At 32.5% G+C, this 16,219-nt stretch overlaps 1 protein-coding gene across 2 annotated transcripts; it reads left to right on the forward strand.

Annotated features, from left to right (window-relative positions):
- The first annotated feature begins 356 nt into the window (after positions 1–356).
- Positions 357–13,735, forward strand: Naus (cortactin binding protein N-terminal like nausicaa). 2 transcript variants are annotated; one of them, XM_083098930.1, is made up of 8 exons: positions 357–1,116; positions 1,256–1,357; positions 1,789–2,013; positions 2,142–2,763; positions 3,075–3,170; positions 3,428–3,537; positions 6,045–6,509; positions 6,710–13,735. In XM_083098930.1, the coding sequence occupies exons 1-8, from the start codon at positions 880–882 to the stop codon at positions 6,722–6,724; spliced, it is 1,872 nt and encodes a 623-aa protein (XP_082955056.1). In that variant the 5' UTR covers positions 357–879; the 3' UTR covers positions 6,725–13,735. The 2 variants fall into 2 exon arrangements, with proteins under 2 accessions (XP_082955056.1, XP_082955055.1); XM_083098929.1 differs by lacking the exon at positions 6,710–13,735 and having other exon boundaries at positions 6,045–6,672.
- The last annotated feature ends 2,484 nt before the right edge of the window (positions 13,736–16,219 follow it).

Here is a 16,219-nt window from a genome sequence, read left to right on the forward strand (position 1 = left end):
TCCCAAAAATACATCCTGCGAAATAAATTTGTATCAAGTTCAAGAGATTCATATCGAGCAAAAAAAATATTTAATATTTGAAAATTACTTTTTATTATTTAAACATCGATAAAAACGCCAAAAAGATTTATTTCCAAAATTCTTCAAGAAGAAATTTTTAAAAATCGATCATTAATCCCTCAGAAAAAACTTTACAAAGATAAAAAAAATACGCCAGGTACATAAAAAATGTTCTATCTTGTATGCAACAAAATGTTTAATAAGAAAAGTCTTTAAAAATAATTTACAGTAATTTTCCCTCAAAAAATCATTTTCCTAAAAAAATTTTTAAAAATCATTAGTCCCAGAATTAAGGTTGGGTCGATCTCTCGAATATCGATAATCAGAGTCATCGCGGGATCGATTCGAGATCGAGCCGCCAACTTCACGAGGAGGGCCTCGAGCTCTCGCTGGCCGTGCCGTGAACTGAACTGCGCTTTGTGCGCTCGATTTGTCAAGAGGGAGACAAGAGACAAGAGTAGAGCGGGGCCGCGCCGCGCCGGATGCCGCCGCGTTGATTCGTGCTCGTCGGCCGTGAAACGACGACCCGGAGGAACCGGAGGGACGTCCGCGGGGGAAAGGATTCGAGGAGGATTCGACGGAGCCGTCCCGGTCGCCGGCGACCCCGTGAACGGCGATGTGGCGAGCATTTCGGGCCGCTGCCTGGTTGTCGGCGGCGGTGCTCGCGGCCGTCACGGCCAGTCCCCGGGGCCTCGAGGGGTGAGGGGGTCGACGTCGAGTTAGCGAGTTAGCTCGGGAGCGAACCGCCCCCGCGAAACCGACGACGACGACGACGACGACGCATAGGTAGATACCTTTCCCGACAGAGATCGGCGCACAATGGCATCGCAGAGTCAGGGCACCACCGTCGGCGTCACCTCGTCCGGCGTCGCGACGGCGGCGACGACGGCCAACGGACCGCCGTTGACGTCGGCGCCGTCGCCCACCCCCGCCGTCCTGGCCAGCGCGGCCGCCAAGACGCAGGCTCTCCCCGCTTCCGCTCAGCCCTCGCAGTCTCAGCAGCAACAGGCCAATAATATTGAGCCGCTGGACAAGAGTTCCTCCAATACTCTCAAGGTATGTTCCTTCGATGCCTGAGTAAGCTGCGTTATAGCTGGTACTGTTGGTGTTGTTGCGATAATTGATGATGCAAATACTGGAATAATTTATGAAAATGTTGGAATATGTAACTAGGAATTGCTTTGTACGCTTGCAGCGCAATCCAAAGATGGAGTTGAGCAAAACTGATTTGCTGAAATTGCTGGGATATCTAGAAGGCGAGCTCCAAGCGAGGGATATTGTGATAGCAGCATTAAAAGTAATTAAAATTATATAACTTGTTAAGAAATCATCAATTTTTTTCTATTTTATGATTGTATGCAAATGTAATCATAGCGAGTTCTTTAGTTTGGACAGTTAAATGTATTAAGTTATATATATCGTGTAAAATTTTTTATAAATTGACGAGATTTAATAATACTCTTTTATGCAATTTTTAAACTTGTCTCTTAGATTGTTTGTCTAGAAAGAATATAAAAGAGATATAACAAAGCAATATGAATGAATTGTGAAAAATATTCTCTGCATGATTTATCATATTATCATATTCCACAAACTTCTTAATTGTATCTCGATTGTGTTTTAATTTTATTGTATCTAAATTTCTTAGTAATCTTAATTATATCTTAATTTTCGGATTATATTATATGATATTTATCTTATTGTGAAAATTGTGATTTTTGCTTCCAGTCAGAAAAGATGAAACATCTTCTAAGTTCCCGGTACCTTAGTACTACCGCAGATCCACACGCGGCATTAGCTCGCGACGTAGCAATAGTAGGTGGTGTTATTGGGGTTGAAGGAAATCAAATTGATCAACAAGTAGCTAGTCTAGAAGCATTGGTGATGCAACAAAGAAAGGCGCAATGTAGAATGACAAAGGTCCTTAGAGATGCTGAAATTAGGCATAGAGCAGTATGTATTTTATTATTGTTATATGAAATTATACGATTTATATAAATGTAACAATATAATATTGTTAGAGAGTAATGTATTACTATCATTTTTAATGATATTATTTCATTGCAAAAAAATTTTTTCAGGTAATTAAAGAATTAGAAGAGGAAAAACGAAAACATGAGCATGATACTGCTCAAGGTGATGATATCACTTATGGTCTTGAAAAGGAGCGGACGAGATTGAAGAAGGAGCTAGAATTAGAAAAACAAGAAAAGAAAAGATTAGAGATGGAATTAAAAAAAGTTAACGATCATCTCGAGGAGGAGAAAAATCGACAGAAGCAAATAGTACTGCTTCTCTTGGCGGAACGGAAAAAGATCATTATGAAGTATATCGAGGAGAGGAAACGATCTGAAGATTTGGCTCAAATTCTCAGTGAAGAAAAGGTAAGGATAGATTCGATGGCCGAAGGCCTCGAGGAAGAGAGCAAGAAATCGCTGCAAATGGAAGCGGAATTGGAGAAACAATTAGCGCAATTCGACATGGAGAGGCAACAATATCGGCAAGCCCTTACAAAAGAGGAAAAGAGGGCGAAAGACTTCGAGACGGAATTGGAAAAGTTGCGAGTCGAAATGGACACGTGGAAGGAGTCGCAGACTCGTGGTTCCGCCAGAGGAGTTGGTGTAACTCCACCACCGCCTCCTGCAAAACCAGCGAATTTAGTTGCTATGCCAACACTCAGGCCGGCTAGCGCACCGCAAACAAGTATGTTTCACATGCAATATGAAAATAGAAATTATACATATGAAGAATTTTATTATATATATCAAGAATAATTTTATTAATATAGTAATTTATAATTATTATATATTATAATTTTATAAAATATATAATTTTATATTATATATTATAATTTTTTATAATATTATATATTATTATAATTTTATATAATAGAGTATAGTATGAGTAATGTGAAGAGGCTTATTTCATTTTCTAAATCGTTTTTGATTTGCATTTAATTAATATTATTAAACAGAATAGAAAAAGAATTTGATAATCTTTAATATCTTTCATAGTGAAAGGAACAGTCTTGGGTACAGGGACACCCATGGTCAGTAGTAAAGTTGTCCAACCCACTGCCACAGTGTCCAGTGTTCCTGTCAGTGGACCAAGTAAGAATCTTTAATCTCTCAATATGTGTAAAACAATGTATACAAAATGTAACAATTTATATCTTAATAAGTGACATATATATACAAAGTCTATGCTAAAATAAATTCTTTAGTAAAATATAAATTTACACAACTGTGTGCATATATATGTATATAAATTTCTAAATTGATGAATTATGTAATACAATTTTATCACAAACTTATCCCCAAGAATTAAATTATAAGAGAACGTATAATTAATCATTATGTTTTTTTAGCCACTGGGATTGCTAGATCAGTAACACCTGGACAGGCACTTCGTGGGGTCGCCTATACGCCTAATTTAACATCTGTAGGTGGAGAGTCTACAGCTCCTCCAGATACACAGGTAACCTATCCACATTTCCCTACACACTCGACGTTAATCTAAAGATTATACAGAGCCTATTTATACATACAAAGTGTCACAACAGATATTTTTATATCGAACGTTAAGAAGTACTGCTCTCTATGCTAATATTTTTCTTGAAAGGGAGAGCAAAAGAAAAAATGAGATAATTTATAAATAATTTATGTTTATAACACTAGAAAAATTTAGTTAGCACTGAAATAGAAATCAGCTATTTAATCAGTATTGTGTTTTGAAGAATAGGAATTAGCTTTAATTTGATATAATATATCGATATTGATATAAAATCGAGTGTCATAGATATTATTTAAAAATAAATTGTAAAGAAATAACAAATTACGTTAAATAGATTATAAATTACTAAGGAAGGTAAGATGTTTCTGTCTTCTCTTAAATAATAAACTTTATATGCATATTATAGAAAGACTGTAATTAATAATATAAGTAGGCTCTTTATAATAAATATATGAAATTTAAATTTTATACAAAGATAATGTGCAGTGTACTATTGATATACACATTAAAGCTGATAGACATTAAAGCTTATTTGATGAATGATTAATGAAATGTATATATACATTGCATTTTCAATTGTATTCTTTATCTTAATTTCGAATTGGTTTCGATCTTTGATGTTGCAATTTGCAAGGAAAATATAAAAGACAAAATTTATCTAATGAGTAATATACATATAAATAAATTACATTACACACACTAATATATTACATTACACATTAATAGAACTTTATTTTATAATAGAAATATGCATTTGTTATCATTAATGTTTTATCACACAAGCACTTTATAAGTTTCCCTCTAGTCTTATATATATTTTACAATATTTACATATTTTTAAATTATAAATATATCGCACCTTAGTCACATATTTATTGCAATAAATTAATGTGTTTATCAAATCGTATGACTCATCGCTTTTTAATTTAAAAAAATGCAGGTGTAATATATATACATTATATATTTATTAATTTTTCTGATAACAAGGCAGATGTGTTTTGATAGCCAAATTATTATATATTTTTGCAGTTATAGCATTTGACTAATAATGCAGATTGTTTTTAAAATCGTATGACGATATTTATATAACACAGCACAGAAACATTCTGATATATATTAGTTAAATATATAAGTTAAACAAATAATTTTTAATTTAAAACAATAATTTTTGCATTTGTTTCTTAAATAACACCGTACTTGGCTTCTACATATAATCATCTTTATTTATAATGCACAAGATTTCCATTGGTTTATTTATTTCCTCTATTTCTGTCATTCGTATCAAATGCTGCACTAAAATTTAAGAACCGTTAAATTTCTAGACAAGTAAAATTATGAAATTATGATATAAAAAACTATAAAAATATCCAAAAGCAGATTTTATTTTGAGAAAGCCTGCTTTATTATATTACGTGTATTTGTTTACGATTTATATTCATGACACACAGTCACGATATGCACACTTCTGATTTATAAATTAGCACATTATCGGTAGAGTTATATTTTATTACGATACTTTTAATTTTGTGTACATATAAGATTATTATTATTATTATTATATTATTATTATTATTATTATTATTATTATATTATTATTATCACATTTCACATGTGTATATTGATCGATTCCTACAATTAAACAAAGTTGTATGCAACTCAGTTTTCGGAGCTTTATTTCTGAGCCAAAAAATTGTCCACGCTTGACATCCTAATTGCTATTCCGCACACACAATCGCTACTACTAAATTATATATAGCTTCGTTATGCGATATTTGATGCGTACTATACTATTGTCAGATTAGTTGGTTTGCAATATATTTTAATAAACAGGTAAATATATATTCAGTCAAGTTGAAACTGTTTATATATCATGATATTATTATATATATTTCGATGCACGCAGTCTCTCTACGGGAACTGAGGAACTTACTTCTCACATTAGTCTTTCTGCATCTTACATTAGTCTGTCCAAAGATCTAGTATATATTTTACTAATCTATTCCTCGGTTAACGTAACTCGGACTGCGTCCAAGGTACATCTCATCTCCTGGTAATTTATGAATAGCAAATGCAAAGGAAAAGTGTTCCTGTATATCTTCGCAATATTATATATATTCTTATTAACAGCATCCAAATGGGAGTAGACGCAATTTTGATTTCAGCCTCGCCGAGTTGCGAATCGTTTGTCGCTTAATAACAACGGCGTCTCTCTCTCTCCTTGAGTCTTGATCATTTTTTTCGTAGATATATTCGCCCTTATTTTTCACCGAGTCTCTTTCACTCTCTCTCTCTCTCTTTCTCTGCTTTGGATTAGTTCTCTGGTATGGTTCTTTTTCTTCCATCCCCCTCGTCCCTCTCTCTCTATGATTTCCCACTTATGGTATGTTCGCTCCTGATTGACGAGCGGAGTTTGGTCGAGATCTCCGTCCGAAGCTCTGAAAATCGGTCATGGTTGTGTTGTAATTCCTCAGGCCGTAGACAAGCGACAACCGGTTGTACCTGCTCCCGTTAGTACCGCTGCGGCTAAGCTTATCACGTCGTCGCAAGCCGCCGCTGCAGCGGGGAAGCTCGGCTTTCACGTCGGCCAGTCTGCTGCGAGTCCCGCCGTCAGCCCCGCTGTTCAAGCACCCGTCGTCGCCGGTGGTGGTTTACTGCCGGCGAAAAAGCCGCCGATCTCGCGCGGCGTGCCACCCCCGGTACCGCCGAATAAGCCTGTGGTACCGCCGAAAAAGGAGGCGGCCGCTTACCTCAGAAGACCGGAGTCGATGCAGTCGCAAAGCGGGACGCAGCAGGATACCGTCAAGTACGGTAAACAGACGGTGGTCCCCCCGTCGCACGGAGGTGTCACGTCGGCGACGAGTGGAGTCGCTCCTCCGGTGCAGGCGCATCAGCAACCGCTCCCGGCGAGCGCCGCCCAAGCCGCCGCCGAGGAAGAGGTCAGTAATAAGACGGCGGACTCGAGATAGATACTAGATTAGCGCGAAATGATCGTTCGTAGGATAAAGATGCACTTACTAAACACGCACTCTCTCTCCAACAGACGCATAATAAACGATGTAAATATATATACATGACACATACACGATACACTCTATATGTGTTCAATATACAGAACATTGTGTAAATGTGGTTTCAGACAAAGCCGCGTTGAAAGAAAGAATATAAGAGCGTGTGAGCATATATATATATATGACCGAGACACATGATAGAAAACAATGCTTGGAATCTATGTTGGATTTGCTGCACGAGATGCTGTGCAAGAGATTCCGTATTTGCAAGGGATTGTTTCTGAAATTGCCAAGGAGGAAAGAGAGAGAGAAAGAGAAAAGGCGCTTTGTACATTCGATAAACTTTCTACGACCGTGTCCATTAAGGACGACGGTATGTATTGTGTACATTATGACTAGATCTCATCACCGTCAGCGGCATCCGTTGAAATGATTCTATTTGCAAGCGAAGGCATTCGTAATTAACTAGAGATATTTCTCAGATATGTAAGATAGCCGTTTGTAGGTTCCTAGCTAATTCTACGATTTATTTCAATGATGGCGTTTCAATGACTGAACGAACATTAATTATCATTAATAAATGTGAGCCCTTATTTTGGACGAATACGAGTATTAACATGACGCGGAGATTGTTAACGTTTGCAAAAGCTTTCGGAGCTAATCGCAGTTTAGCATTATTTAACACCAATTCTGATTAATTGCATTTTTCTTTTCCATTTCACGAGCGATGACAAGCAAAACGAGATGAATCCGCTTCTCACAAATTTCTCCTATTGGCTTTATATAAACTCTTTATTTTTGTTATATATATAATATATTTTTATATATTTATAAATTTTATATTCCGCGCGCGCGCGCAATTCATATATAGATATTTTTTCCTCTATCTTTCGCGCTAATAATATGTACTAGATAGTACACATAAAACAATAATGTCAAGTATCTATACATCTTTTTAAGACTTTTTGACGTATAACGTTTTGCGAATTTATCGAATTTGTCTGACTGGATCCAACTCGTTTCGCGCATGATCGTTCTAAATTTATACATTATAAAAGTAGAGAACTATCTTTAAACAATATTTAAAAAGGGATTAATCGCTAAACACAGATTCAGTTAAGCCAGACTATCGCGGGTACAATTTAACTAGATGAGAAAATAGAAACTATCACACGTGCTATAATCACTGCCTTGTGTCACATAATTGCGTATATCGGCTACAAGCTTAGACGCTCTGTCTGAAAGAAAATATTTTGCACGATAATAGACGTCACTGTTTTTTCAAGACACGATTGATTTTATCACCGGGACGTCCTAAAAAAATGTCTAGTAAAATGGAAGTAGACGAAGGATCAAATGTTTTCTACTCAATCCTTTTTAAAAACTCTCGATATAAGAGAAATAAGCGTATTATGCGTATTATAATGTCTTCTTTTTTTATACATATAACGATTCATTCGTGTATCTCAGGTAAAATACTCTGTTGCGCTAAAATGTATGCTAAAACAAATAATGGATCAGTACAGAGATATTAATTTTTTTTATCATTTTTAATCGAATACAACATTAATGGAATTTAAGATCTATTATTTAAATTACGAACGTTAACAATTTGCATTTGTATCCGGATGAACGGGATCACAATGATCATAATTTATCACGATTTACCGTCAAGCATCGATCCTCGCAGTGTTCTAAATATTATAGCTTTCGCCTTTCGGTTCTCAACTATTGTTAACATAAAATCGATGTCCACATAATGTATGAAGAATATGTACAGAGAAAAGAATGTATATATACACATGCAGTCTTATGATTTTAGGGCTCCTAGATGGTATCCCTAATTACACGATGTGTGATCTCTTAAACTTACAAATAATACTCTTGGCGTTGTAAAGTCTTCCAGTGTTTTAGTTGTGTACATTTGTAGAATTTAGATTTTCAGTTTCAGTCATGTTTGACGATGTGTATGGTCCGATGATAATGATACGTTAATTGATTGAATGTACCCTCACTACATGTAAGGACACAGTCATCCTTTTCGATCGTCATTGCGAACACAAGCAGACAAGTAGCAGGAACTGGGACCAGGACCAAGGAAGTTACACGCAGTCTGTAACACACTGAGAACAAAAAAAAACATGCTCGCAATAATAGCAACAACAAGAACAACAGCAACTGCAACAATAAATATTAATAGTAAACGATAAAATAATAACGATAACAATAATAAGATTAACAATATATATCGCCAATGAGATTACGTTGATTATTGGCGATACTAGTAATTAATAATTAATATAATATTGATAGTAACGAGATGCTAACAATCGTGTAACACTAGTAACACTAGCAACAGCGCTGTAATAATGTTAGTTAATAATAAAATGTAGAGCGTTAATGCGGTTACGATAATAATAATAGATGTGCTTCTATAAGAGGATAAGAAAGAGAAATTATCGACAAAAAAAAAGAAAAATTATCAATAATAAGACGGAGATCTAATTACGCGTCATATGTATTCATTATCTCTAAGTCAAGGTAATCTAACACAGGAATTCGTTTGAACTTGATTAGATGTACATTCAAGAGTTTTAGTCTCCATTTAATCTCAATAACGGAAGCTATTTCGAGTGAGAGTAACTAAGTGTTATTGTCCACTCAAGAATTAACCATTATTCTCCAAGAGCGGCTTCTGATACGAAAACCTACATACACAATATATAAATATATGTGTATATATATATATATATATATATATATATATAAAAGTTATAAAAAAAGAAGAGCTCAGTAAAACTTTTAATGAACATCTGTCCTTGAAGGCCGCTGTGTTCTCGCTTTTGTGCAATCATTCATTGCACAAAATTTTCGTTTTCTGTGCCCGTACAACTAATGTGGATAATTCTCAAGTGGTAATGAATACTAGAAGAGTCTGACACTAACGATTCTCAACTAGAGAATTTATCTCGGTTGCTCGATAGAATTTTATATTTCTCTGATCATTCATCCTATGCACTCTCAAGCGATATAAAATATCTTATTTAAAAGAATTGGCTCTTTTAGTGTTGATAAACACGGATACGTATACATACACACAAACACAGCTCCATGGGAGCGAACAATACTTTGGATACTTGATCAATAATTTTATATGTACATATAGATAATTGGTATGATGAACATGTATGTACGTAAAAACGTATAAATTATATCCGTCAAAGGTAGAGATGTTGATAAAAGAGAACAAGTCATACAAATCATATTCATGTCTTGTTAATTTTATTCGGATACATGATGTATATATGTGTGTAAGGCATAGTCGCGTGTTAGGGACAGGCGGGTTAAAGTTTTAAGAAAGAAAGAGAAGCAGTCGTTAATGACGCGAAAGCGAGTGTATATCGAGCATTTAGAGGAGCATCGAGAATAATGCTCACGTATATATAATATTGAGGCTGTCAAAATATTATATATACATATATATATATTCTGTAAAAAAAAAACGATTCATATCTAACATTAATAAGTCGTTGGTTCGCGATCTTTATTTCTCCATTCGCGTTTACAACTGTACACGTTAATGGCATATTTAATGGCGAGCGACATTTATTTCATGTATTATGCACAAAAACTTCGCTTATCAAGTTTTATTGTTATTAAAAATAACATTTTTTCTGTCTCTGCGATTAAAAGCTTACACAGAATTGCCTATAGAAGCGCAAACAAGTATTATTTTCATATAAAAATCTCGAAAATTCACGCTTTATATGTTTGAGAGAAAAGTAATTTGTATTATAAAAATTAGATTTTTTTGAGATTTAAAATTTGGGTCCTTTTATATCATAAATACAGAATTGTGTTCGTGATTATGAAAGTAATTTTAAAACAAAAAATACATCTTTGTTGAAAAAAAAAATTTATTGATTTAACAAAATATATATATCTGACATATTTACCTTCACCACAGTCTCTTCTCTAATGGTGAAATTTGATGATTGTATATGAATTTAAAATACAAATTAATGAAATAATAAAGTAAAATATTTTTTATTTAGGCCATTTTCACAATCGCCGGCATAATTCGTTCTCAGAATTTGAATCTCTGATATCGTATGATGATCGTATTATTTCTTGCAAATATATATGATCGCGAATTGATCCGAGAATCTAATAGTTCTCGTGATATTTATCGTGCAAAATAAGAATATCATTATCGGCAGAAAGGCTGTCCTCACATATAGGAAAGACTCTTTACTCTGATAGCGAGATATTAGAAGAGAGAAATAAACTTTTATACATATGCGAGATATTCTCGCGAGCATTATATGCATATATTATATGTACATTTAATCAAAGCGAAACCCTTTTTCTCCGCATCTCACGGGATTGCGCATGTGTTTGTTAGCGACTATCATGCTAATAACGTAGTAATAAGGTAAAAGACATCGGTTGAGACATTAGTTTTAAGTAGCGATTGGAAAGTCGAAAATAATTAATTTTCACAAAATATAAGTTGGTTCGATAAAGATCTTTAGACAATACATGTTTACATATAGAGATTGTGTAAAAATTATGTACTTTTTTTATCATTTCACGAATAGCAAATTTAGCGACTATTCTTTTTGCTAAAAAAATATTGTTATAAAATTTTATCAAATCAAAGTTTATTGTTTGATTGTTACGATTATTAACGATTTATTTTAAGATTAATAATAAAGATAAATAATAAAGACAAGAAGAAAGAAAGATTTAGACAGAATTTCTGTATTTTTGTAAAAAAAAAAAGAAAAAAGATACATTATAGATGTATTATGCTAATCATCAAATTATCAGAATATTTTCACCTTACTATTATTTTGTCTTTTACCTTACTATTGCAGAGAGCAAACCTTACCCATGTCAAAGTACCGGATCAAAATATATTGTACTCACAAGTGCGGGCGCGTGCACGTCATTTTATATAAGTGTTATATATTATTAGCTATATTCTTTCCCTAATTCGTAGATAGAATTAGGTGCTCTCGCGAACGAGACTAATCCGAGAGAAAGAATACACTTATTAATTGATTAATTATTAGAGCGTGTCGTGTGGCTCGATAGGTCGCGCCGAGGCCTTCCGAGAGATTGTAAATAGTATACAACTATTTAATACCGCTTATACATATATATACATACAAACTTAGACTTAAATAAAACTGTGATTTTTTTCTTATGTTATAAGACATTATGCCTCGGTTGCTGATTTATTTCACTTTTCTCCTCTGAATTTACCGAGCAATCTATCGCCGAGTATAATTAAGGCTTTTATAGCTTATTATATATTTACTTATGGTATATATACGTTATCGGTCAATAATTTGAGTATTTTGAAAAATAAAATTTGAAATTAAAAAATCATTTTATGAATATTCTTTCGTCAAAACAGGAGACAATATATATGATAAATAAAAATAACCATTTAAATATGTAGAGAATTTGCAAAGAGATATCCTTTTTAAATTAGAGATAGAGACGAAACGATAAAATATTAAAGTAAGAAACGACAAAATATTAAAGTAAGAAATTTTAAATTTTAAAGAGATATAGCAAAGGGAAAGAGAGAGAGAGATTGAATGATGTTAACAAATTATTTTACCGATGTTATTATTAATGAATATATGTATAAATTACGTTTCCTCGATATATTGATTTAAAATAGACAAATGTATTTCACACACACACACACACGCATACAATTTAAAATGCATATGCTTTGTGAGATGAATAAAAATTTATAGTCAATGTATATCTTTTATTTTAATATTATCTATTGTGAAATAAAAACAAAAACTACTCAAGCTATTGGCCAGTATCGTGTATATTTTTTGTGTTTTTATATTTTCGTTTGCGCCAAGAGCAGTTCTTGCGCTAGTCTTAAATCTCAAGAATGATGTAAATATATCAAGTAACAATTTGCGCTGTTTTAGAGAATATTTTTTTATTATCAAAGTTTAGTTTATATCTTCCAATAGCATTCGTAAATCTCGCATGAGATTACATCGAATGTATTGCAATGATGAGAAATTCAATAATAGGAATTTCTTTGACGAATTAATTTCCATGTACAATTTGTAAATTGTGCACTTGTCGCAAATGAATCACTTTATGCAAGGAGTATATCCTGAACAGATTTGCAAATATCTTGCAAGAGAATAATTGTAATCTTAATTAAGATATACTCTGTCGCGCAATCATTGCGCGGTAAAAAAACACATAGATGATCCGTATTTATTTTAAACACATTATATCCTATATACTGAGATATATCAGCATCGTACCTGTCGATATTAATTGAGTTTACATTGATAATTACACAAATAGCGAGCAATTTCAGTAATGTACAGAATTTTAAGTAAGTTTTGCAAACGTTTGTTGCGAAAGAGAAACATTTTCAGACTGTAAAACTAGCGTTTTCAAGAATTACAAAAAAAAATAATGTAAAATGCGCTCACATTGTTTTTTAATGCGCAATCATCTAATTATTATTACTGATTTGTTTTTTCTTTTTTTTAATAATAATGCGAATTCTGTATGTAATCTCGTTGCGACAAACACTTTCGAATCTATGAAAATCTTAATCGGCAGAATAATGATATAAATATTTTTCTGAAATTTTTATTTTATAATTTGGACAATTTAGAATTAATGTAATGAAAATTTTTAGGATTTTAGGATTTTTAGAATATTTTAGATCATGTATAATATATTTTCAAGTTTAATATTAAATGACTATTAATTATATATAACGAGATTTTTTACGAAGAATTTCAACTGTACTTACATGTATAACACAAATTGAGTAAATGAATTATATCAAGAAAACAATTTAACATCTTTTATTGATTTTGATGAAGAGAGTTTTGATGAAGAGAATTTTATTTGCCGAATTATTAAAAAGAAAAAAAAATAGATTCGAATAGTGCAACTGGATGTTTAAGAAACGTATTTCTATTAAAATCTATCTAGTGCTTCGTTTTTTCTATAATTATTATTCGTTATTATCATTGTTATAATCATCGTCATTATCATCCTCTATGTTCAGAACGACAACAAATGTAATGTAATACAATAGTAATTGTTATCTTCTGTGCTACAAAAGGAAAATATACATTGACATATAATTACACAAAAAAGCTCTTTTTTATTTCAACTAGAACATTACAAAGCACACCATTGAAATCCTTCTACTATAAGATTTCGAGTATCGACATGCCTTTTAAAGAGTAATTACAAGAACTTGTGCGCACTGTGTGCGCTTTTCATATGAGTTTGGTTTTAATTTATAAATTAATTTTAATTAAAATTTGTTTTATTCTTAATTATTTAAAACACACCTTTTATGGATTTAGTTTTTTAATTTGAAAATTAATTTTAATATATTTTTCATTTTTAATTAACGTAATTATGTTGTAAATTATAAATATTCAGGAAAATTTTTAAACTATGCAACACAGAAGTTTGCAGCAACATTGCTACAATGTTGCAATATTACACATTGTAGTGTAATGTAGCAAAGATATTACAAGAACATTATTTTACAATATTAGTTTAGCAATGTTGCAGCAACATTTTAAAATAACAAAAATATACAGGTTTAAAAATCTGGAAATGGTCAATTATTTCTAAAAATAGTGGTCCTATGGGAAAATGTATCAATCAAAACTTGTTTGATTCGAAGGGGGACATAAGATGGTATCAGTGATTTGACTTTGAGTGAACATGCCAAACTTATATCGAGCTCAACTCTCTTCGTTTTTTTAAATAAACCTATTTTTACCTATTTTTCATTGCATATTCTTTAAGCTTTTCTTGAGAGCTTTCCAAAATACTATACAACAATATTTTTTTTTGTTAAGTACTTTTCGAGTTATGAGGCTTGAAATAATTTCTTACATTAAAATTGCGGCGAAACCAGACTTAATTAACTCATATTTAATTTCTCATGAATTGGATAAAAAGAACGGATACCAAGATTCAAAGGCCCGCATATTTTGAGTCCTCTTTTATCGATAAAAGTACCTCCTAAAAATGACTTATAAGTCTTCTGATCGGCTACAAATCATTTTTAGGAGCACTTTTACCAATAAAAGATGACTCGAAATATTGGCCAAGGTCTCTTTTTTGTCACATTTTGTATTTCAGTTTTTAATATAATCGCAAGAAATTCGAAATATTAAAGAAATTATTTGAAATTGAATGTATAAAAGAGAAATATTCCAGTAATTATCTATTTGAAGCAAAAAGTCAAATTTCCGAATAGATTAAATCTTGAATCTTTTATAAATTAAATATACATAATTTATTTTATTTATTTATTTTACATAAACAATTCAATATATGATGAATATTCTATATGAATTAAAATTTTATATGGAATATAATTCTCTACAATGTAACAACGATATAATATCTGTTATTTACATTATATTACATGTTGCATTTATGAATGAGAAATTACAATTAATCAATAATTTACCGGTAATATTAATGTATGTTACTGTAACATTGCGCTTTACTCTGCTTCTATTAACATTCTATATAACAATGTTTACGGGGATGTTTGGGGCGATTTTAAATTTATGAACGATTCTGATTAGTTCGGAGTCGGTCATTTTTCTTTGTTTCTAATCCTATCCTTGGAATCCAAAATTATAAAAGATGCCACGAAAGAAGAGATATGTACATACTCAGTCTTGGGGACTAATAAGAACGGATGGTAGAAATATATATGAAACGCACTCGTGTGGATTAATCGTGCGAAAGATATGGGGTTCAATGATTTATAATTAATGAGAGAGGACAATATCGAGAGAGAAAAAGAAAGAAAGAGAGAGGGAAAAGGAAAAAAGATTGCGGCCGAAGGTCTGCATTTTTCGAACTTTGCGCATGTTTCCTTATGTATTGCCTTGAACATGATGATCCAATATCGAAAAATAAATTCTTCAATGCAAAATTTATGTTGTACAATTTTTCGCTGCACATATTAATTTTTTCTCCTAGCCTTGGCGCCATGCTGGTTCTTCTCCTGCCTTCGGCTATTACACAAATCGATGTTTACGTCTTCGATTTTCTCAATCGAGTTTTTGTGAGAAAGATATACGCGATTAAACACACGGGGCTTGGTTAATTGCGAATAAACACGCCGACCGAAAATTGATTATTTATTTCAATTCTGCTAAGTACATCCTAAATATATATATCATATAGTCGTCTTTCATAATGGCGAATTCTGTAGAATAAATTTCTGCCACGTCGAAATTGCAACCGTTACGATTTTGTACGTTGGCACGCGATTACCTGCATGGCGACGTTCCTCCCAGATAAACACCTCCCAGATAACACTTCTTATCTACATGCGTGCTTACGTAAGCAACCACCCAGGTAGCACACGGTCGTTTTATATACGTTTCTTAAACGTATCCAATATTTTTTAACCGTAAAACATTAATAAGAAACGTTCCTATAGAAATGCTTGTAAAACCATAGTTAAGGAAATGTATTTTTCACGTTTCTATAGACAAAATAAACACTAATTTTTATTAATTTCAAATTAATTTTAAACTATATATACATATGTACATACATATACATACATACAT

Source organism: Camponotus vicinus, unplaced genomic scaffold (assembly GCF_025532165.1).
Source record: "Camponotus vicinus isolate PSW18456_S1 unplaced genomic scaffold, iyCamVici1.0 SCAF_5, whole genome shotgun sequence".
Classification (NCBI taxonomy): Eukaryota; Metazoa; Arthropoda; class Insecta; order Hymenoptera; family Formicidae; genus Camponotus; species Camponotus vicinus.

Coding starts and splice junctions, on each gene's coding strand:
- Naus (XM_083098929.1), top strand. CDS start 880: ATGGCATCGCAGAGTCAGGGCACCACCGTCGGCGTCACCTCGTCCGGC. Junction 1,358..1,788: donor TTGTGATAGCAGCATTAAAA/GTAATTAAAATT, acceptor TTTTGCTTCCAG/TCAGAAAAGATGAAACATCT. Junction 2,764..3,074: donor GGCTAGCGCACCGCAAACAA/GTATGTTTCACA, acceptor TATCTTTCATAG/TGAAAGGAACAGTCTTGGGT.